At 38.8% G+C, this 22488-nt stretch overlaps 1 protein-coding gene across 5 annotated transcripts in view; it reads left to right on the top strand.

Moving 5' to 3' along the window:
• Positions 1-22488, top strand: part of TANK (TRAF family member associated NFKB activator) — a 114176-nt gene that overhangs the window by 74401 nt on the left and 17287 nt on the right. For 3 of the 5 annotated variants that reach the window (XM_036884120.2, XM_036884118.2, XM_036884117.2), the window contains exons 5-8: positions 1161-1237; positions 1870-1985; positions 7411-7994; positions 11510-12316. In XM_036884120.2, the coding sequence (XP_036740015.1) occupies positions 1161-1237; positions 1870-1985; positions 7411-7994; positions 11510-11689 (957 nt within the window). In that variant the 3' untranslated portion in view covers positions 11690-12316. Of the gene's footprint in view, positions 1-1160; positions 1238-1869; positions 1986-7410; positions 7995-11509; positions 13582-20875; positions 20920-22488 lie in introns of those variants that run through there. The other 2 variants (XR_008998810.1, XR_008998811.1) reach the window with 2 other exon arrangements.

Raw genomic sequence — 22488 nt, 5'->3', positions numbered from 1 at the left:
TGTTTGCCAGACAAAAAGTATGCAGCAGCAAATATCTTTATTTTGCCTCAATCTGATATGATATATAAAATTACAAATTGTTTGGGTTGACAAGATTTTATCTTACTAATGACTGTAAAGGAATACTCTGTTTTAGACATGTTAAGCAAACACTGGTGTTTAGTAAAAGCTTGGAAAGTAGAATAATAAATAAATTGGAGGGCATACTAATTTTGAAAAAACTGGAATCAAGTCATTTTCTTAAAGAACAAATAAGATAAGAAATTGAAAGAACATGTTGAAAAGCAAGATTAAAAGGAGATGTACTCAGATAAGAAACTGATGTAAAATCATTCATTTTAAATGATAGGTATTGTAACCTTAATTTAATAAAATCTGAAAAGTCACTAAATATTAAAATGTCCACTGGTTTGAATTGGAACTTCAATAAGACCAATACAGTTTTGGCCGAATTATTTATGATTGTAAAATATTAGAACTTATTCAAATCTTTGAATTTGTCAATTTTTTTTTAAGATTTTTTAAAAATCTAAGCCATACAGTAGATTTACATGTTCTTTGATGTTGATTTTAGTGTCAAAATAAATGTAATACCAATGTGAGCCACAGGGTGGGAGTGAAAGGCAAGAACTTGTGTTAAAGTAACTTAAGTACATAATTGCCCTATCCTCCAAATGCTTGTTAACTGCTAAGGATCTGTGTATCTGGTTTTCTTTCTTCCTCTAATAAAGTTGCATTCCTCAGCTTAGAATCTGTAACAAAATACAAATACCTTGATTTAAATATATAGGCCCATAATAGAAATCACACACACAGATTTTTGTTTTTTTCCCCTTAAGTTTTTCTGGTCATATCAGATGTTTAGTGATCAGAGTAGCAATTTTGATCAATAGTTGAATTTTAGGAAATTATAAGTACTGGAAATAGTAATTAAATACGTTACCAGAAATACTTCATATCTTCATCCTACTCTTCTACCTTAATTTTCTCTTTCTGGGACCTCTTTTCAAGCAAAAAACCTATTGTGCATTTTGCAGATGTGTGTGTAAGCTACCTAAACTTACTTTACATTGAGGAAGATAAATTGTGTGTTTTTTCTTAATCCACTCTTATTTGAGTTTAGAAGCAATTTAAAGTGGTAATCATTTTATATCTTTAAGGTAAGAAGACAAGAGGTTTTCTCTCCTAGAAAAGAAACTTCACCAAGGAGTCTTGGCATTCCTTTATTCCATGAAAGGTAGTTCTATATCGTTTTTTGCCAACTCTAAAAAGTATGATTATTGAAGTATATTTTTATTTACATACTTTTAAATTTTAGCAATTTTTAGAAAATTGCTTTTAGAACTAGAAGAGACCAACCTAAGGCTCCTCCATGTTAAAATGATCTAAATAAATCATACAGTTAATAGCAGATATGGATCTGAAAACTGAATTCTCTAAAGCTCTACTATTTCAGTAGACCAAGTATTATGGCTACATTGTTTTATATGGCTGGATCTTAATGTGAACCTTATCAAAGTGAGGAATATTTGATTTTCTTCTATTTAAGATGTTTACAGAGAACGAAAGTCATACATTGAAATTTCTAACGTGAGAATGAGACGAGCATAAGTGTGACATGTCTCAGTAGATATTCTAGTCTGCACTACATTTGTGTATTAGAACTTTTAATCTATTGCTTACTTTGTGCCTAGCTCTCCACATATTAGAGTTATTTTTTTGGACATATTCTAGGAATTTAAAATAGTTTTTAACTTTAACCTTTGAGTAATTATTTTGTGGTACATTAAAAGGTGCTATGTAAGTTTAATTATGATGGAAACATTTGAAGACATAGCCTTACATTTTAAAATATTGATTTATCTTTAGGGGTTATATAGAGAAGACTTTCCGTGATCTGAAAGAAGAATTTCATAGAATATGCATGCTAGCAAAAGCTCAAAAAGACCACTTAAGTAAACTTAATGTACCAGCCACTGCAACTGGTAAGGTTTGATTTAATAAACAGTAGTATTAATTTGATTGCTTGAAATTGATTTATTTTTATTGTGAAAATATTTGTAAATGCTTACTAAGTGCTAAGAATCTGCACCTTGCGCCTCATACCACTTATAATGGGTAAGTGCTGTTTAAGTTCTGTAATATATTATCTAATTATTGGCTTTTCCCTCTCTCTTTCCTGTGTATGGTTCTATGTAGATTGAATTGAACTGTGTAATTACTGATCAACTTGATGAGAAGTCCCACCTTGGAAAAAGTACAAAATAACAGATATGTCTCTCAGAGTTTTCTGTTGCTCTCTGGGAGTCATACAAAACATTAATTCATGTGTTAGTAAGCAGCCTTGAAGCTGCACTGAAATATATGGGCTGGTTTTTCACTTCTTGAAAGTTAATTGAATACTCTGGTTAGATTCTTGTAATTTGGTTCAAGAAATAAACATTTCACATTTTGCAAGGCAGTTCTGTTGGAGGTACAAAGTGCAAATTTAGTATAAAATACAACTTAAAGGAACATCTGTTTTAATGTGCTGCAGTGTGGTTTTTTTAAAAGCTCTACCCTTCCCTAAAACCCAAGACTGGCTTCCTGGTATTTGCTTCAGTAGGTTTGATATGAATAGTAAAATAACAGGGATTGAATATGGCTACCAAGCACTTCTGTAAACAAAAGGAAGATAAGCTGATCATTTATAATGATAAATTTGCCTTTACCCTTGTGATTTGAGATATTCTGCCTACAATTCCCAAGAGATGTGATTTACAGTTTTCACTCTGAAAGATGTTGCTGCAGTGCTGACTAACACCCCTTTCATTAAAGATCACTTTCCATTTCTTACAGCTCTTCTATCTAGGCTATTTAAAAATCATTTTGTATTGTAAATTCATTTTTTGCTCACTGCTAACATTTTATTCTCAGAAAAGGTACACAGTGTGGTGTTGGAGAAACAAAACAATCTTTGTAGACAAACAAAATTTCTTCCCCTCCCTTTCCACTATCTCCCCAAAATGAATGATAATTTTCCCATCTTAATTTTTGTCATTTTGATAAGAAATTGATCTTTTGTGCAGACTAAAGACACTAGGTACTTCTGAAATAAAAGAATTATTTTTATTTAATATAGACTAGGTACGGAGACGTAGTACCTAGAATTCATAAACATGCATTTTTGAACATCAACATCTTATCAAAACATTGTAACGGTGATATATTCATTGTTATACAGAGAACCTACCCCATTATCAATGGCTTAATACTTTGACCAGTTTTAAATTGCATAGGTCTAAATCTGAGTATGTATCTGTCAACTAGAACACTGAGTGTTTAACTTCAATTTCTTCCTAACATTACTCCTATGTTTTATATTAAATGTCACAAATAATAAATACAGTATAATTCTTGAAATGTTTTAGATCTGCTGTGCTATAGACTCAAATATTATGCTTCTGACTGTAGTAGATCAAATGGGGAAAAAGCGAAAAATATTTTGGAAAAAAGATGCATATTCAGGTTTTTTAAGGATGAACACTACATTTAATAAAAATATAAAGGAACTATTTCAAATGTGAGTTGTATAATACACCTGGAAAAAGTATATTTAACATTATTGACCCTATCTTAATTTTTGTTAAAATTTTATTTTTACTTTTTAATAAACATATAATTCATGAAAAAAGTACTGCGTTAGAACTGTACATTTCCTTTTCATTTCTTTCTTTTTTCTTCTCATCCACTTATGGCAATAGCCTTGAGAAGGAATAAAGATAAAATGTATGTTTAAGCAAATGTGGCTTTAAAAAAAAATACTATTTGGTCCATAAAGGAGGATCCTTTTTCAGTGGTGATCAGTAGAGAAGAATGTTAGAAACAACCATCAGATCTTTTTCTTTTGTCAATATACAAGGTAATTAAACTGAGAAGTGCTCTAAATGTACAGCCTGTACTTAAAATTTGGAAATCTAAAAATGTTTCTCATTTTACTTTTTTTCCTTGCAAATATGTTCCTGAAATAAGCAAGGTAAATAAGCATGCTGTCCTGATCACGTTTCTCAGGACAGGGTCAGGATGACAAGTGCTTTTGTGTACTTTGAGTTCTGTTTTCTGAGCTTGGATTACTGGTAGCCTTAGAACTCTTAGGTTTGAATCTTTGAGGGCTTTTCTGTTTTGTTTCTTTAGATAGTAACTCTCATTGCTTGAGCAGATTAATTCAGCAGATTATTTTAGTGTAACAGAGGTAAGCCAGCTAACTATATGGAAAATAAATACCTGCTTTATTACAGCTGTTTGAGTTTTCCATATTTTGTTCACAAGCGACATAGATCAACTACTAGAAGAGAAATTCAAAGACATTTCTGTCACTTTGGGGACCATCTCTATATGTAGAAACCAGCATATTCAATTTGGCGTAACGGTCCAGAGGACAGGCTCTTAAGTTAGGTTGCTTGGGCTCCAGTGCCACACCTACCACTCACTTGTTAGTGGTGTAGCTCTGGAGTTAACTTCTCCATTTCTCAGTTTCTTGACATGTAAAGTGGGGATAATACAGTATCTACCACCTGATTAGTGTTAGTATGAAATTAATTAATGCACAATGATTATAACTGTGCAGGGCATATATACGTGCTATTAATGTTAATAGTTGTCATTAGCAGCAGCAGCAGATTCTTCAGTGTTCTCTGTTCTTGTAAAGATCATTTTGATAAACATCTCCTCCTCCTCAAGTGTTACAGAATTTGATTACCTAATAGTTGGTTTTCCTTATTTGCTATTTGCAGTTAGCAAATGTAATCTATAAAGTACTGTTTCCTAAATGTGTGCACAAGGATGTTCATCTCATTGTTTATACTGATGAAAAGCTGGAAGGGCAGTAAAGACCCATCCAGAGGGATTGGTCTGCCTTTCTTCTGGGCCTGAGCACTTCAGCACCAAGTTCAAGCCAGAATTTTTTTTTTAACTTTTAATTTATTCTGCAGACATTAAAAAGGATTTACAGATTTGTATCAACACAGAACGATGCCTTTGATACTTTACTGAATAAAAAAACCTTTTTTTGAAGTACTGTTTCCTAGAATTTCCTACTACTCTTAAGTCTACTAGGAAAAATCACCACTTGAGAGTTAATAGGCTTTAAGAATCTTGGAGGACAAAGAAAACAATTAAGTTTGGTCTCAATTATTATACTATTCCTAATCAAAGACAAATAATCTAGTGAATGTAGATTATTACACATGCTCTATAGGGAAGAGAATTTAGATTCATTCATAATGAACTGAGAGCATACTATGTGCAGGCACTGGCAGGGTACTCGGGGTAAGTGAGAAAGAAAACATAATTTAGGATGTCAACAAACCTACTTTAATGGGAGAAAAAGAATTATACTCGAAAATATAATGTAGAGTGTTTAGTCCTCAGGTACCCAAGAGTCATGCCTAAGCCAGAGGGAGCCAGAGAGAGCTATTCAGAGAAATCTCTATCTAAGCCAAGAAATGAAGGACAAATAAGAGACAATAGAGGGAGAGGACACTTGAATTGAGTCTGCACAGCATGTGCAAAGGCCCAAAAACAGGAGAGCAAGACTATTCTGGAAAACTGTACAACTATACAAAGTTCATTATAGCTGGTGGAAGAAGTGAAATAGATGTGGTGAAAGATGAGAGCACAGAGAGGTGACCAGGGGCCAAACATGAACAGTTTTTTGTGATTTTTCTGAGGCTGAGGGATTTAGAGAGCTATAAAAGGGTTTAATTAGGAAGATAACATGACCAGATTTGTACTTTAGAAAAACTAAGTGGGGGCAGTAGGGAGCAGTGTAGAGAATGAATTGTTGGATTGGATATGAACTAAATTTAAAAGCAGTTCAAAGGCTGTGTTATAATCAAATTCTGATAAGATGGCGTGTACTCTAGAAAGGCAGTAGGTATGTAACAGGGTGAACCAAAGAAGCTGGTTGCATTGTATGTACTACAATCATGGCCAAACAGAAAATAGCTTGTGTTGGAATATACTGTGGCAAAAGATAGAAATGTGTCATGAGACTACAAAGACCAGAAGGGAAAGGAACTGGCCTCTGTTAAATGCCTACGAACCTGGGCAAACACTGTGCAAGGTGTTCGGTAAACACTCCATGCTTAAAATCAGCTTCATTGGTCAAGTCTCCATTTATGAATATACAGTTTAACTGATAACTGCCTTTATTAAATGCTGATTTTCTTTTAAAATTTCTTCCATTTGTCCTATTTAATGAAAATATATTATCGACCTACAACCTCGCTGTCTTCTTGAAGTAACACGGTAAAGCATAATTTAGCTTTTTCTGATGTCTCAGGATCATTAACATAAGGAGTGCTTTGATCCTTGTTTTTTTCTCATAGAGAAATGTAGTCCTTGTTGTCCCTGTACGGGCTGTAGTGTTTTTTGAGTTTCTATATCTGCTCTTTTGTTTTTCTTGTCTCCTTCCTGCTTTCAGCTGTTGTTGATAAATCTATATCTGCCTTCAACAACTCAAATCCATACCTTTTAATTTGTTACTTGTAACCAGCTGTGAATTAGGAACATCATCAAGCTTGTGAGAATAGATCTAACATGAGAATAAGAGTAAAATTCATGTATCTATAGACTTTGTGGCTCTAATTCTGACTCCTCAAAAGCTCTTACTTACATACTTCCCAGCTTTTGCCTGTATCCTACAGAGCTGAATTTGTTGGATAAGTGGCTTCTAGAAAAATGAGCTACAGAGGCCATGGTACCTACCTGATGTCTACCTGTTTCAGCAGAGGCCTTCTATAAATTTTTTTTTCCCCCACACACAGTTTTCTGAACACCCCCCCCAAAATGTCGTTGTTTCGTTGTTCTTTGCCTCCACTGTCTTCTTTCTCCCCAGTGTACCCCACTATCACTCCTGGATTGTTGCAGGTAGACAGTGGCTAAATCAATTGGTGATGTAATTGGTCATATGGTGGTATTGGGGGAATAATTCCTATAGAGTCTTAACCTATATAATGTCATATGTGCCTCTTAAGGGTTTTCTTTTTTAACAACTTATTTGTCTAAGGAAGCTCACAGTTGCAGTTTCCATTGCTGACAAAATGTTTAAATGTACACATTACAAGCAAATGTTTTTTTAAGTGTAAAGCAGTATAACTGTGAACAAGATCCAGAGCTTACGGTAGAAGACCTAGGAAAAGACAAAGTGGCTAAACTGCGACTAATAAGCTATGTTGCAGTTCACCCACTGGAGACTGTTAATATTCCTGTGTAAGAGGGTAGTAAATATAAAAAAATCCCAGTTGTCTTCAGTTGCTATAAAAACCAATAGAAAAAATAATATTCATCTGTCTAAAGCTAATTGAACACTCATATTTTTAAGAATGATTGGAATGCAACTGTTTTCCTCTTGTGTTCTCTTCCCTGCAGAAACGCAATGCTCTGTGCCTGTACAGTGTACGGATAAAACAGATAAACAAGAAGCGCTGTTTAAGCCTCAGGCTGAAGATGATATAAATAGAGGTGCACCATGCATCACATCTGTCACACCAAGAGGGCTGGGCCGAGATGAGGAAGACAACAACTCTTTTGAATCACTTTCTAAATTCAATGTCAAGTTTCCACCTATGGACAGTGACTCTGCTTTCTTACATAGCACTCCAGAAAGACCCAACATCCTTGGTCCTGCCCCATCTGAGACAGCATGCCAGGATAAATTTAATATGGAGCTCAGAGACAACCCGGGAAACTTTGCTAAAGCAGAAGAAACTTTGTTTGAAATTCAGGGAATTGACCCCATAGTTCCAGCTGTACAAAGCCTTAAGATAACTGACAAAACAAAACCCTCCAATCTTGTAAACACTTGTATCAGGACAACTCTGGATAGAGCTCCGTGTTTGCCGCCTAGAGACCATAATGCACTGTATGTAAATACATTCCCACTTCAGGACCCATCTGATGCACCTTTTCCTTCACTTGATTCCCCAGGAAAAGCTATCCGAGGACCACAGCAGGTAACTGTTTTGCATTAACAAATGTATTATGTGTGAACACACATCTTGCCATACGTGCCCAGATACATATCTCTTTCAGGTTACCAGACATCCTCTTTAAACTAATGACTAGCCAAAGTTAAGGCTTTTGATAAAAAACCCAGGTCCTATAAATAACGACATGAAATTCTAAAAGATGAATATGGTAAAGCTCTGTTATAAAGTACCTTAAAATTTATGGCACATTTAAAAATGCATGTAAGTCTTAGCCATATCTAGTGTGTGTCACTTTCTTAGTCCTTCAAAGCTTTTTTTCTCAGCAACAGTGTTATAATAGGATTCTTTGTTAAATTTCATACTGGGAAACAAATGGCTATTTTTGTTGTTAAAAAGTTTGTATATATCATACATATTTTTATAAGAATGCATGTTTTTTATAAGTAAATAATTGCATTGTATATTCCTGTTTATCAAAGTAAGTGAACTCTGTCACCTAACACTTCTATTACATTCTTAGTTATACAGTACATATAGATCTGTATGGTTTGGTTTTGGTTTTGGTTTCTTATCTGGCACTGAACGTGAAGCCTAATATATTTTTTAAGTAGTCTCTACATATGTGTGATTTTATTCAAAAATTTTTTTGTTTCTAAAGCTTGCAGACTACTTACAGCACCCAAATCCACTCGTACCCTCCCTTTTGTTTAGGTTCAATCAGAGAATGATTCTTTCAGTTTAAAAAAAATTTTAATGCCTGAAGGCAAATGAAAAATATATAATTGTTACAATAAACAGAAGCTCATGAAAATACAGATTGATGTAAATGTCTATAACTTACAAATATTTGTTTGATTTCTCTTTGCCTCGAGATATTTAATTACTTTTTAAAACCCAACAACTCAGTGAATAATACCCTTTAACTTTAAATCCCAACAACTCAATGAATACCCTTTGACTTCATAAATCTCTTACAGGTTATAGACTTTTAAATCAACATACAAAGGAGGCAGTAGTCAAGCTGTGGTATATTTTAGTAGTGGGGAAAATTAGGCATCCCCGACAATAAGCTTTAGTTAAAAACTCAGCTATGTTCTCCATTGCCCCTTATTGCACATCATAATCTGGTTATAGTTACTACTAAATGAAACAAATTAAACTATTTCATTTATTGCAAGTAGAATTCCTGTGGAGCTGTGAAGTACATCAGTTCTAATGCTTGTTACTTTTTTCTCCATTATATCTCTTGCTTGTTCTTTTACTAGTTAGTCCATGCATTCATGTTTCAGTAGATGGCACCCTGTATTGTGCATTTGCTTTCTATGCTACAGCAAGGGAAACAGCTGGTATGTGATTACAACTTGATGGAAAAGTATTCAGCTTAAAAAATGCAGGAGAATTGGTGTTGAGCTGTCACAAGACATGGGGCATAAGGTTAGATAATTGATATTTTGGCAGAAACGGCAAAGAAATTAGTTTGTTCTGAAGGCCATATTACAGTTTAGGATTGAAGAATATTTCTTAAAATGGGTTTTTAAAAACATTTTGCTATTTTATTTATATTACTAAAGCTAGTATAAATACAAAATTTTGAGTTGTTGATAATAACAAGAGAAGTGAAAAGTTTTGGTTACATATTTCAGATTTTTATTTTGTATCAGTCATTACTACTTAACATCTTTTTTTATACATTCCTCAATCTTAAAATCTGAAGTATATCTGCTTATTTTTGCTCTGTGTGATTTTCTTTTCATCCTACTTCTGCTGAGTCAGTAGTAACCAGGGTCCCAACTGAATTCTATGAAGAGATCAAATCTGAAATAATAACTCCTAATCGAGAAGGGTGGATATGGACTTTGAAGATAAATTGGCAATAGGAGATTGGCTCAACAAATTTAGAAGCTACATCTAAATCTATTCCTTACTGTTTCTTAGATCTTAATAAGAATTATCTATAACATAATAATCTTTTATTTATATCTCTATCAGTTTCCCCTTAGAATGGTTCATATTAATTGTACTTTTTGTTTAAACTGAAAATAGTAAAATTTAAATCTAGTTAACTCTAGATTTTTGTTTATATACTTGCAGTGAGTAGTGCTTTTCTTTCATCATAGATTTTCTAAAGAAAATTATTTTACCCCAAATTTTAAAGTAAATATTTTAAATATTACTATTTTTTGTGATAACATAGACAGTTCTCACAAAAGGAATTCAGTCAGTGTTGTTATAAGCCCTCTGTACTATTTGAATTTATCTCAGTGCCTAGACAGACTTTGTATATTTACACCAACTGTACACAGCTGTCCAGTAAAATGTTTATAAGAAGACAGTGATGTTGTGAAACCCAAATGCTTCAATTAGTAATATACTGTTTATGTAAATGATTGGTTAACTAGAATGAAAGAGATTGGTTAAGAATATGAAAACTAACACTGTATCTGGCATTGGACTAGGCTGTTACTTTAAAAACATATTAGTGATTGTAGTGCAAAGGGGTCTCCTTAAATTGACTTTTTGAAGTGATCATCCTCAAAATACCAGAATTTGCTGTGTCAAGGTAATTTGACTGTCAAGGTAAGAGAGCAAATTTTAAAAATAATTTGGCTTACATTTCAGGAAAAATAAGATATTCCAATCAACAAACATTTACTGAGCATGTACTGTTGAACTAAAGCCTTTCTTGCCCTTCTAGATATTTTTTTTTAAAGAAAAAAATGCAGTTATCTGAGGTATTTAAGTGCTGCTTATAATGGAGAGTAGTTCTGTTGAATTTTTATGTTCTGTTATTCTTTAATTGGGCAACTATTGACAGGTTTCACTTTATTCCCACAAAAAAGAGGAAAGTAGGCCAAAGGGTAACTTTATAACAGGAGCAAAATAAAAAGTCAAAGGAATGCATCCAAAGTTACTAGATTTTGTTGAATGATTAGTTTAAATATTTGTGGTTTCAAAAAACAACTGGTCAATGGAATTTGTCAGTACTTTAAAAGAAAAAAATTGCTTTTAAAAAAATCAAAACAGTACTTATTCCTATATGATTTATTCACTGTGTGTTTGCTTATAAATAGTGAAATTTAAATTGCTCTTGATCAAAATGCATGAACACACACATCGTATCTAGTATACTATGTATTAATAAAGGCCTACAACTTAAGGTTTCTATCATAAAATAGAAAAGATACAGTTTAGTTTTTTTAACATCTCAGTTATTGACTATTGTTTCACAACTCTTTCCATTGTGATATTGGGAATAAAAATTTGCTACTGTCAAAGCTGGAAGATTTTTCAACATGTGAAGACAAAGTACATGAATGTGTATATTCTAAATGATTACTAATCAAAGTTAATTGTGCCTTTTATGAAAAAGAATTGATTCATGTCCTCATACTAACTCTATAGAAAGGAAATGTGCTTTCATATTAGGGAATTTCATATTTATGTACATAACCTATTAAAAATTTTTGAATTTAAAACACAATGCAAGTTGATTTTAAATACAAATAACAGAAGATGTGGTTTATTTGTTTCTTCTGCAGCCTGTTTGGAAACCCTTTCCTAATCAAGACAGTGACTTATCATCGGTACTAAGTGGCACAGACTCCGAACTGCATATACCTCGAGTATGTGAATTCTGTCAAGCAGTTTTCCCACCATCCATTACATCCAGGGGGGATTTCCTCCGGCATCTTAATTCACACTTTAATGGAGAGACTTAAGATGCATTTGAAAACAGTAATGTGATCATCAAGTTCTATGTGATGATTTTGGATCTGTAATGCCATAAATACTTGATTGCAAATTTAGTTCGGGATCATTTATTGGAAAATAGCTGTGTCACAGCTCTTAGGATTTTTTTCTAAACTATATTGTAACTTTCTTTCATTGTCTTTTACAAGGTCATTCTGTAATGCATTCATGTTGTACAGTGTTTACTATAATTTATGTTTGTTTCAAGTATCTAAGTTTATTGCTTGGATTTCTAGTTAGATCTGTTGAATTTGGTGATATCAAATGTTTATTGGGTTTATCACTTAAAAATTTAGCTTATTTATGCTATAGGTATGATTCTTTTTAAATAAGCCTACAGTGGAAAGTAGCAGACAACATAAATGTCTAATACCAAACCTAAGACATTTGTCACCCAGTGATAAAAATCACTGACAGGATTATTTAAACACTTTAGATTGTTTTTTAAGTAATACCCATGGTTTTAATTTTTACTATGTAGATAGCTACAGGATGAAATGAGTTAAATATTAAGAGGTACTTATGTTGTGATCATTAATTCGTTCTTTGTTCCTGAGTAAAAAAAGAATAAAGGGAATAAATCACATTTTTGGGAAGTCTATAAAATTCATGTTTTTTTTCCCCCAGTAACCTGTTAGAAAGGTGATACCAGATCTGGTAACATTTAATCACAACTAGTAAGTCACTTTGAACTTTTAAAATTATTTTCCATACTAACCTTTCTAAAGAAGTATTTCTGTTTAATGGAAGCAAATCTAAAACTCTGTAAGGACTATCCATATTCACTAATTTATTTTAGAAATGTGCACTTCCTTGTTGAGAAATTGGTTATTCATTGTTAGCTGCCTGATTGATGGCCCTGGAAGACATTTAAGAAAGAGAACACTTAACTCAGAAGGGTGCAAAATGTTTAAATTGAGACTTTCCTTTTTATTTTTCTTCCCTAAGGTTCTTTTCTTTTAGGTTTCTCTTTCCTCCCAACTTTTAAAAATGTTTGAGGTGTGGCTTCCATTTTATAAAGTAAACATTGATTTGCAAGTCTCAAAACAAATTTAAGCCTTCTCTGGAGCATGTGTCTTTAAAAGCTGGAGGGTTTGGGATGGGGAAATTTGAGCAGGCCCCTGTGACATAGTGAAGGGCCTTAACTTGTGGAAGAATGAGGGTGGTGCCTCTGCTTCTCAGGGTGCCAAGCACATCATATTGACATATTCCTCACCAAGGTGACATAGTGATTATTAGGTATTCACTGTGAAGGTTTCTGAGGCATGTACATCTTTCTTTCATTGCCACTGGGGCTGAATGGAAATGCCTAGACAATTATCCAAGTCTCTTCCCTTCCCCCTACCTTCCACCCATCCAGCCGCCCCCTCACTCCTCCCACACACACAAAATTAAAAATAAAAACTTTCCAGCATGTACTAGCCAGAATATACCACTGTACCTATCTCATGAAAGGGGATTCATTTTCCTTTTCTAGAAGACGAAGGGTCCCTCACACAGTTGACATCTACTGGCCTGCTGACAAGCAAAGGAAATTAGAGCCCGGAAAGTGACTCAGATCCAAGTGTATCACTGACCCCTCCAGTCCACCCTTTCCCCACGTGACTCCACCACTTTTAGTAAGAGCGGGAAACTCTTGTTTTCTTTTGGGTTCCAGTGCCGCCCGAAGCTCCAGCTTCCGAAGGCCAAAGGCCCTCTTGGGCCCCGACAGGCACCTGGAGAGCCGGCCCCAGTCCCGCCCTGCAGAGGTGGCGCTGGCTCCAGCCGGAAAGGTGGAGTGGGCACCGCCAGGGCTCTCCCGCTGTCGTTTATTACTGAGTCGTGCAGGGGCTGCATCTTGGCATCTGCTGAGCGTGGCCGGGTAAGAACAGCTCCCAGGTGAAAAAGCTGCATACGCGAAACGCTGAGTCTGAAAAAACCACCCCCGCCGAGGCGAGGCAGTTGTGAGCGGGATGCCTGAGAAGTGGGAGGTGAATGTCCCCGGGAGGGCCCCCCCGGTGCAGCCTTCCCCGGGGGCTGAGGCTGCTGCCGGCGGGGACATCTGCTTCCTTACACTCCAGCCTGGCTCACCCCGCCCCCTCAGCCCCGGGTTGCGTGGTTATTTTACCAACACGGAGGGGAGGGGAGCTCGAGGAGGTAGAAAAGGGCTGGATGGGAGCTCAGGAGATGATGCTCTTCCCACTCCCCCACGTCCCCTCCTTTTCTCTTCCCATCTTTTAACCTTCAAGGTAAAGACTTTATGAATACGAAACGATAAGCGTGTCCGCTGGCTCCCGGACGCGCCTTCTGCCCGCGGGGCTCTCGGGTGCCGGGCCTTGCCCTGCCCTCCGTCCTCCCCGGAGCCGGGCCGGGCCGGGCGCAGGGGCCGGCCTGGGGCGCTCAGCCCGTGGCGCCTCCTCTCCCGGGCTGCTGCCTCGACAGCTGCTTGTAGCTACAGTAATTAGACTGTCAGTGCTTGTTAGAGGGGAGAGGGGAGAACGCGCTTCTGACAGCGCATTCCGAGACTCCCCAGTTCGTTAATTTCTAAGAGATCTTTAAAGCATTAATTGAGGTCTCCCCAGCTCTCCCCTCCCGTCCCTCTCCCCAACTCCTCCCTTCCCAGAAATATCTTAGACTTCTCTCCCAGTGGAAGCAGTGTTTCCCGCAAAACTGCAAGCCCGCCCCCGACTCACGCACAGACACCCTAGTTTACATATACATAGATATGCACACGTGTGTACGGGTAAGGTTAACTCTGCGGAGGCCTCGTCCAAATAGGAAGCAGAATTGCATTTAAAATAATAAATAAATAAACAAATAAATAAACTAGGAAGGAAAGCGGGCTTGGGGTGGGGGAGGGAAGCAGAAGTCGGGAAGAAAAGAGAAAAGCAGCAGGCTGATTACGAGGTGTCAAAACTGCCAGGAGCAAGAAGGTGATAGCAATCAGGGGTGAGAAGAGTGCGGCATTCGTGCGGGGCAACTAATTATCCGTCTCATTTGAGAAGAGCAGCATTTGAGGCAGCAGCGTTCGCCTGCTGAACGGTGACAGATTGGCGCGGAGGAGAGGGGAGGTGTTAAAACAATGGAGCCGGGCGCGCGAGCGCTGCTGCATGCTAATCAGCCCTCCCTCCGCCTGCCCGCCGCGCTGCCTCCCCCCTCCCGCCGCCCTCCTCCGCGGCCCTCCTCCCGCCCGCCGCGCTGCCTCCCTTCCAGCGGGCCTGCCGCCGCCGCCGCCCGCTTCCTGCTCCCTTTCCCGCGCGTCCTTCCCGCCGCTGCCAAGGGGAATGCGGCCACGGCCCTCCTGGGCCGGAGCCCCGGCCCGCGCCCCGCGGCGCCTCCTCCCGCCCGGCGGCCCGGCGCACTCTCCCGCGCGCCTCCCGGGGAGCGCGGCGAGCACCGCGTCCTCCGCCCCGCCTCTGGGAGGAGAGGCCGCGGGCCTGCCTGCTCACGCCCACCCGCTTCCTGCAGGGGGAAGGGGACGCGTCGGACGGCGAGCGGGAGCCCGAGCAAAATCGGGGGGCGCGAGGGCCAGCCCGGGGTGAGAAGAGATCGGGCCCATCCAGGCAAAGGCGGCCCTGCACCGGCTGCAGCCCCCCCCACCAGCCGGCCCTAGGGGGCCGCTGCCCCCACGGCCGGGCCAGGGCCGCCCCCAGCGAGGTCTCGCAAGTTGAGCCCCGCAGACCCCAGCCCCCTTCTTACCCACCAGGCCCACGTCTATTCGTGCACGACTTAAATAAGCACAGAGGGAAGACAGATTAAAGGCCTTAGCTTCCGAGGCTGGACCTCGTGACCCCAGACTACACTAAGCAGCTCTGGACGCCCAGAGATACACCATTAAACCCTCGTGGGTGAGACAAAGCCTTTCAGAAACCGGCCACCCCACCCTCTGCCGTCTGGACTGGAAGCCGCACTTCTGGCGGCCGGGTCACTGCTCTGGCCAGAGAGAAGTTGGTCAAAACAACACGACCCCGCCTGCCCCTCGGCAGACAATCCACCAGAACCTGACTCTGCTGGAAAAGGTCTCCTATTCCTGTAGAGGCAGGCCCCGGACCTGAGTTTTTGCTAGAATTTCCTACTTTCTTGAGTTTAAAAGTTGGTTGTTGATCGTAAAGTTTTTGCTTAAAGTTTACTTTTATTCCTCCATGTCCACTATTAACACATTGACATAAACTACCCTTAGAGATTAAAAAATACATTGAAACACTGACGTTCTTATGGCATAAAGTAGGTTAAACGAAACACAGCTACAGAGAACTGGTAGGAATTGGACTGAATAAGAATGCAATTCCTTCTAACATGTTCAGCGCTATTTAGGTAACCAGGTGTCTAAATGAACATAATAAAACTTCCTTCCCCCAGCCATAGACCGAAAAGGAAAGCATCTGAAAGATAATCCAGCCAGCATATTTTTTTTCCGCTGACCTTTACCACTGCATAACTTTACACACACTTGTTTGTTTTCAAAAAAAAGCAAATTAAAATGTGAAGGTTTGATAAAGCTGTCATTTATACACAATAATTTTATTTATATGACCCTAAACTTCTCTTTAATGTTTCATATAAGAGCACAAGATAAAAAATCAAATAAAAATGACGACTAAATTTTGTATTTTATATAATCACCATTGATCCTGTCATATGAAAAGCTACATACATGCGCATACAAATGCGCAATGAATCGTTTTTCCTTTCAGAATATGCCCTAGCATACCAATACAACAGCTGAGTGCAAAATTGTTTGGATCTGCTAAAATAACGCAGAATGTTTAAAAGTTTTAAAATTGAGAGTTCTTAAAAGAGTTAAAAAATTGTGCGTAAATAAATGTTAATGCTTTTTGGCTTCTGCTCTTTGGAAAACCACTAAGCAGGCCTCTCTGCCCTTAGTAGAGAGTTTTCAGTGCTAGAGTATTATCTGGCATTTGGAAAATTCCCTGGCATATGAATCTGTTAAAATAGCAACCTAGGAGGAAAAAAAAAACTTTACATTTATTAACGTAAACTTGGAAAGTCAGATGCTCCATCTCAGCATCCAAATTAAGCAATTTATTAACTGTTCATCAGCCTATGTTCATTAACTAGTTTTATAGAAGCAAAAGTCTCTCTCTGAATTGGTGAACCTATAGAGTTCAAATGAAATTCAGTTCAATTCCATGTTGTGCTGTATATTCCTAATACCGAACCAAATTCTTTACTTTCCAACCACTTGGTTGTTTTGAGTTTAGTGTCATTTCGCCTTAGTCTATAGACTTCACAAATTTGCATGATTGTTTTAATGGTGTATTTACAGATAAGTTTTTATTTGCACATAAGGACAAAAAGGTGAAGTGAAATTTGGTCCCAATGGAAACCTGTTAGGTTCCCTGAACATATGGCTCACTGGGCTGTTACTTCCTTTTTGAGATCATTTTCCAAGATTTTTTAATATATACATCAATTTGACACCAGTTATAAAGAAAATATATTGGCTTTGAAGATGCCTCCACATGGGACCTATCTCTCCACAACAAACCATGTAGTCAGGTGTCCCTCTGAATGTACAGATTTCCACTCTCTGAGAGCAGGGCATAATTTGAAACCAGTCAGAACTGACAGTTGATTTACACTGTCTTTGAAATTAGGTAGTTTTCCAGATTCTTAGAATGTCACAGTAATTTGGCTAATACGGCTTTGGGGTGACTGCTTAAAACTCTTTTTACGAAAGGCTGTACATTTGGGATCCACAGTATTACAATGATTTCTCTCAGTAGATACAAGTGATATAAGTCTCATTTACTGAAAATTGTGTGGTGCCAGCTTAAGACTTACGGGGAAAATCACAGCACGTTGAAAAAGATGTAAATGTTCGATTGGTTAAAAAGGGGGGAAAACTGTGCTAAAACATGTGCGTATTTCCATTATGGTTAATACTATTCAAAACAAGTTTTTCCTAATAAGCTCTATTGTTTCTTTCTGTTTTGTAAAATTCAGTATGTGTGAGACAAAAACCAGATTCAGAACGTGAATGAAGTCTGTTTAGCAAAAGCTTGCTGGAGCTTACAATTCAAGGAGGGCCTCAAGTTAAAAGACGTATCACCTTGTAACACTGATCGTACAAGGAATCAAGTTTCTTAGGTCCTTTCTAGAACCAGTTACAACTAGGTGGCTAACTTCCTCCAGCTTCTGAGCTCCTCCTGGATGAATTCATACACTTTAAAGTGCGACAAACACTAGAATACTCAAAACGATTATGATGGCACATATATTTACTAAATAACTTTAGCTTTCACTTCATTGCAGTCCTCTTCTTTCTGAGGTCTCAATCCCCAAGTAGAACTGAAGTGTAAACTCTCAATTGCTGTCCTCTTGTCCTGTCTGTACAGGGTTGTTCGTCTTTAAGTCACTCACTTCTCCAGAGTATTTGCACCTGACTACAGAATCCCTTGAGGAACTGGTCTCCCTCATTAGAATATCCCCTTGGAATCTGCAATGCCTGGAAAATCTGGAGGGTGCCCATGCTTCCTTTGTTATTTAGGGCTACATCATAAGTACATTTTTAAAACAACTTGCTTATATCCCTTGGAATGTACAAAAGATGTTGTCTCTAATTAATTAATTCAGGAATAATTGTTTAGAAATAACAAAATCTTAAAGATTGCCTAATTCAACTTTCTTTCTGTTGTGGACCAAACAAACAAACAAATACCTGTCTGAACAGAATGAACAAGTCCTTCAGACCTACTCAAATAGCTAGAACCTAACTCAAACTCTCCCGCCTTTCAGTCTACTATTTTTTTCCATAATAATCCCTCACCTCAAAAAAGATACAGTTTTCCACTGACTCTGTACCTGGCTTCAGAGGAAGCTTGAATCATTATATCAGAAGTGTTTTGTACACAAAAGAGACTAACCATTATGCTAAACCACAGAGACAGTAGGGAGCCTGACATTACCTGGCCATTAGGTAGAGTATTATTTAGGGATTGTCAATTTATCACCCACCCTACCACGGGGCCCAGAATATTTCTGCTGGAAGAAGCACTTCAGGCAGAGGGTTGAGCACTTCTCATGCCAGCTCCAGTGAGGGAACAGCAGGCATTGGAATGTACTTTTGTACCGTGAGACACAAACTTAGGCAGCAGAAAAGGTTAAAAGATTTGTACCTCTAAGCATGGAGTGAAATCTCACCATACCACCCAGACCACAATGCTAATTTTTCAATAGTCTAAATTCTAAGCCAGAGTTATAGTTTGGATGGGAAAGAAAAATAAGTAAGCCAGTATGAACTGGTAGCGGGCCTCTGTATTTTCTAAAACTACTAAACTGGAACTAAAACGTTCTCTAAACCAAACAAATTTCATTTGGTTCAAGGGTTGGCCTTCACTTGTCTCAAGATGGCCCAGAGGCCCAAGAGGAGGTCTTAGTATTACAGTATCTTCTCTCCAGTGTTGGTGAACCAACTCTGAAAACAGCTCTCATTAGACAAATAGTTTCTGCATCTGCAGTTGTTAGGTAGCTAGCACTAGCCGCTGGTGAGAAAGGGTCATCCTGTGTGCGTGTACTCATTCACACAACTTCCGGCAGGGGACTTAAAAGGAAGGCAAGCTCACTGGGAATCCAGCGTCATCAGTAAGGATGGCAAAGCTTCCTTGGTAAAGTTCTAGCCCGGACTCAGGAAGACAGGCAAGCGGCAGGCTCCCTCCTTAAGCAGCTGGGTGACTGCCTCACCCTCACACACACACAAGCACACCCTCCCGTAGGCAAAGACCCAGTTTTGCTTAGTTTTCCCTGAGGTTTTTACCACTGGCATTTTGAAAGGTTTTTTCTTTCCACATCTCCAAGGCCTGGAGGAGGTCTATTTGTTGTTAGAGCACTTGATAAATTTCAAAGCAGGTTTGCACTACCCGTCCACCTCTAAAGTTTTCAAGTCCTAAAAAATTTTGTTTCGAAATAAGGACTGGAGGCTCTATAGTAAAAGTTTAGAAAAAATCTGTAATCCTGACATGGAAGTCGGGCACTCTGCTTCCAGACGGGCTCTGATAGCCTCTAGTGGCCTGGAAAGGAGCCACCCTCAGAGAAGCAACCCCTGTCCGTTTCCTAGTCAAGAGTCAGCGATGACATTAACACTTCCCCCAAAACATAAGGACATTTCCAAGTGTCTCTGATTTCTTCCTCTGCTACCCTACAATGTGCTTGGAAAAGTATGCTGTGGTGGTAACTCCTTGCCTCCCCAAGGCCAAGGCCCATGAAAAATGTCCCAAATATCCTGATTAATACACAACAGAATGAGCTCTGCTTCTTGTATGGTTTCTTCAATCATGTATCTTTTAGTTAGGATTGCCACATTTAGCAAATAAAAATATAGGATGCCCAGTTAAATGTGAATTTCAGACAAGTGCCAAATAATTGTGAAGTGTGCCCTATGCAATATTTGGCAACCCTATGTATAATATCTCATTGGCTATAGAGATGTGAAAATCAAGTCTTACTAGATTTCTCCCTAGTTTTTGCTTTCCGTGGAGTTTTTTTAGGCGGAGGAGGGAGATGATTACGTGTAGAGCAAACACCCTTCTTGTACCTGGTATTTTCTTTCTCCCTTTCCCATTATACAGGGCGAGGCTCAACGCCTCCTAAATGCCTCTCAGCATTCGCTGTCCATACTACCCTTTGCTTCTGATTATACCCCGTTTTGTGTTGTGTTCAAATGCGTGTAAAGGGAAACTGAGACTCGGCAAGTGGGGCTCTGGGGGCGTGCCCAGAGGGAGGGAGAAAGCAAGGCGAGCCCTGGGGTCCTTCCCGCCTGGGCGGCGGCCTGGAGGCCTCCTGCCCGCCCGGCTTGGGGCCCCGCTCGGCCCGCGAGGGCCCTCTGCCCGGCGGGCGGCGCCCGGGGCCGGGGTCGGGGAGGCCGGAGGCCCGCTCCGCGCGGGAGGGGCCCAGGCCCGGCCGGCCGGCCGCGCAGCCCCCGCCTCGCTTCCGCCGGGCGAGTCTTCCCCGCATTTGTTGCATTGTTTGCATTAATATGAATATCTTGTTCTGTTTGTTTTGTCTCCTGGGAGCCAATAAAGCTGTGAGTTTTTTCTTTACACCAAATGCAGCTCTACGGGCGATCAATCAATGGGTAGTCTTCGGATAATCTGTGAGAGTGAGAAATCTAATAAAGCTAGCGACCAAAAAAGGAAAACAATCTATTTTTCTCCTAGGTTAACTACGTCAGGATGAGTGTGTTCCACTTCAGCTGCTTTAGGTGGGTCAACTCTTTTCTTTTTTTTTTTTTAAACAAATTGATTTAAATGTCAAGATGGGAGGGGCGGAGAGACGAGGGGAGAAGGAGGTTTAGGGGTCTCTTACATTTTCTAGGGATTGGTCGGTTCTTGGGAGAAGAGGAAAGAAAGTCGTGCCTAACGTCCCTGAAAATTAGGAGAGATGTAGATTCTAGTAAGATGCACTTTGGCGAAGTGGTCCTTCCTCAGTTTTTCAGGCATTCGGGGCATGTAAATTAATAAAGACGTTAACTGAGTAATGATAATAAATCAAGTTGTTATTAGTGTCCCTTGTCCCCATCACTTGTTTCCTCCTGCTGGACACTGAACTCCCAAAACGCATTTTTGGAAGGCCCCACAGTTATGCTGAGCCACAGCAGGAAGGATGGGGAAGATCCTCCTCGGCTGCTGCAGCTCTCCTCACAGCACAATGCAACCTAAATCACTTATAAACACATCAAAATAACAATCTGAATTATCTAACATTAACAGCTGAACTGAAGAGCCCAAGATTATGTGATGAATTGTTAAATCGCAGTAGCATTGTTTTGGATTGCTAATTAAAAAAAATAAGCAAACCCCATGACTCTAGATATGACAACTGAAAATACCCACAAATTATTTAATAAATGAAGCGTCTAACAACTTTAACACTTCCTGGTCGCCTTGTTAATAAATGTAATTTGAGGTAGATTTTAAAAATCTTCAATCTAAACAGTGAATTCATTACGCGCCATTCAGATCTCTGGATGCCTATGGACTTCTTGGAATTAGGTGTTAAATAGACAAAAAGTGAACCAAACTGCCTTTAAAAGCACAGCATGACCATGTAATTCTTTTTCCAGTTTGTGGTAAAAAATGATGAAACTTCTTTCCAAGTAGCTATCACCCAGATTTAGTGTGAAAAGTAGTGTAATTGTAATTCACGCCATCAGGGTCTATCGCTGATAGACGATCAGCTGTTCTGTAGTGGGGAGAGGCTTTCTTTTCAAATAGGAAAGCTGCCAAGTGCTCTGCGATACCTCCAGCAAGCTTATCGGATTGAGTTCAGAGCCAAAACAGCAGCTGCACACATATGCAAATTGGCAATTAATAGTATAACATTCTGCAAAAAAAAAAAAAAAAATGTTTAAAAATTTTTTTTAAGAAAATAGAAAGAAGCTACCTGAACATTAACCTTAACTGTAACTGGGACTTCTAGGATGAATGACTAAGGATTAATTACCCTCTGGAGAGGACTTGCTCTTTATTCCCTTCTCTCCTGCAGATCAAGTCTTTGTTGTCTTGCTGAGTTTTGTCTGTTTCATGGAACACAACAATGGACTCTACAGGAAGAAGTTTAAAAATAACTAAAAAGCCCTTATATTTTCATTCCAGAAAAGGAAATTAAGTCCTTTCCATTGATCATTCTTTCTATAGCCAGAGATCACAGAGTAAGAGCTTTAGCATCCTTGTGAAAAAGACATTTTGTTCTGGATGTCATCATCTCCTTCCATTGCAGAAGGAGCAAGCTTCACATTCTGGGGGTGCTTGCCGTCTGCGTCGGTTTCTGT

Source organism: Manis pentadactyla, chromosome 8 (assembly GCF_030020395.1).
Source record: "Manis pentadactyla isolate mManPen7 chromosome 8, mManPen7.hap1, whole genome shotgun sequence".
Taxonomy (NCBI): Eukaryota; Metazoa; Chordata; class Mammalia; order Pholidota; family Manidae; genus Manis; species Manis pentadactyla.
This window is presented reverse-complemented; position numbering and strand designations above follow the sequence as displayed.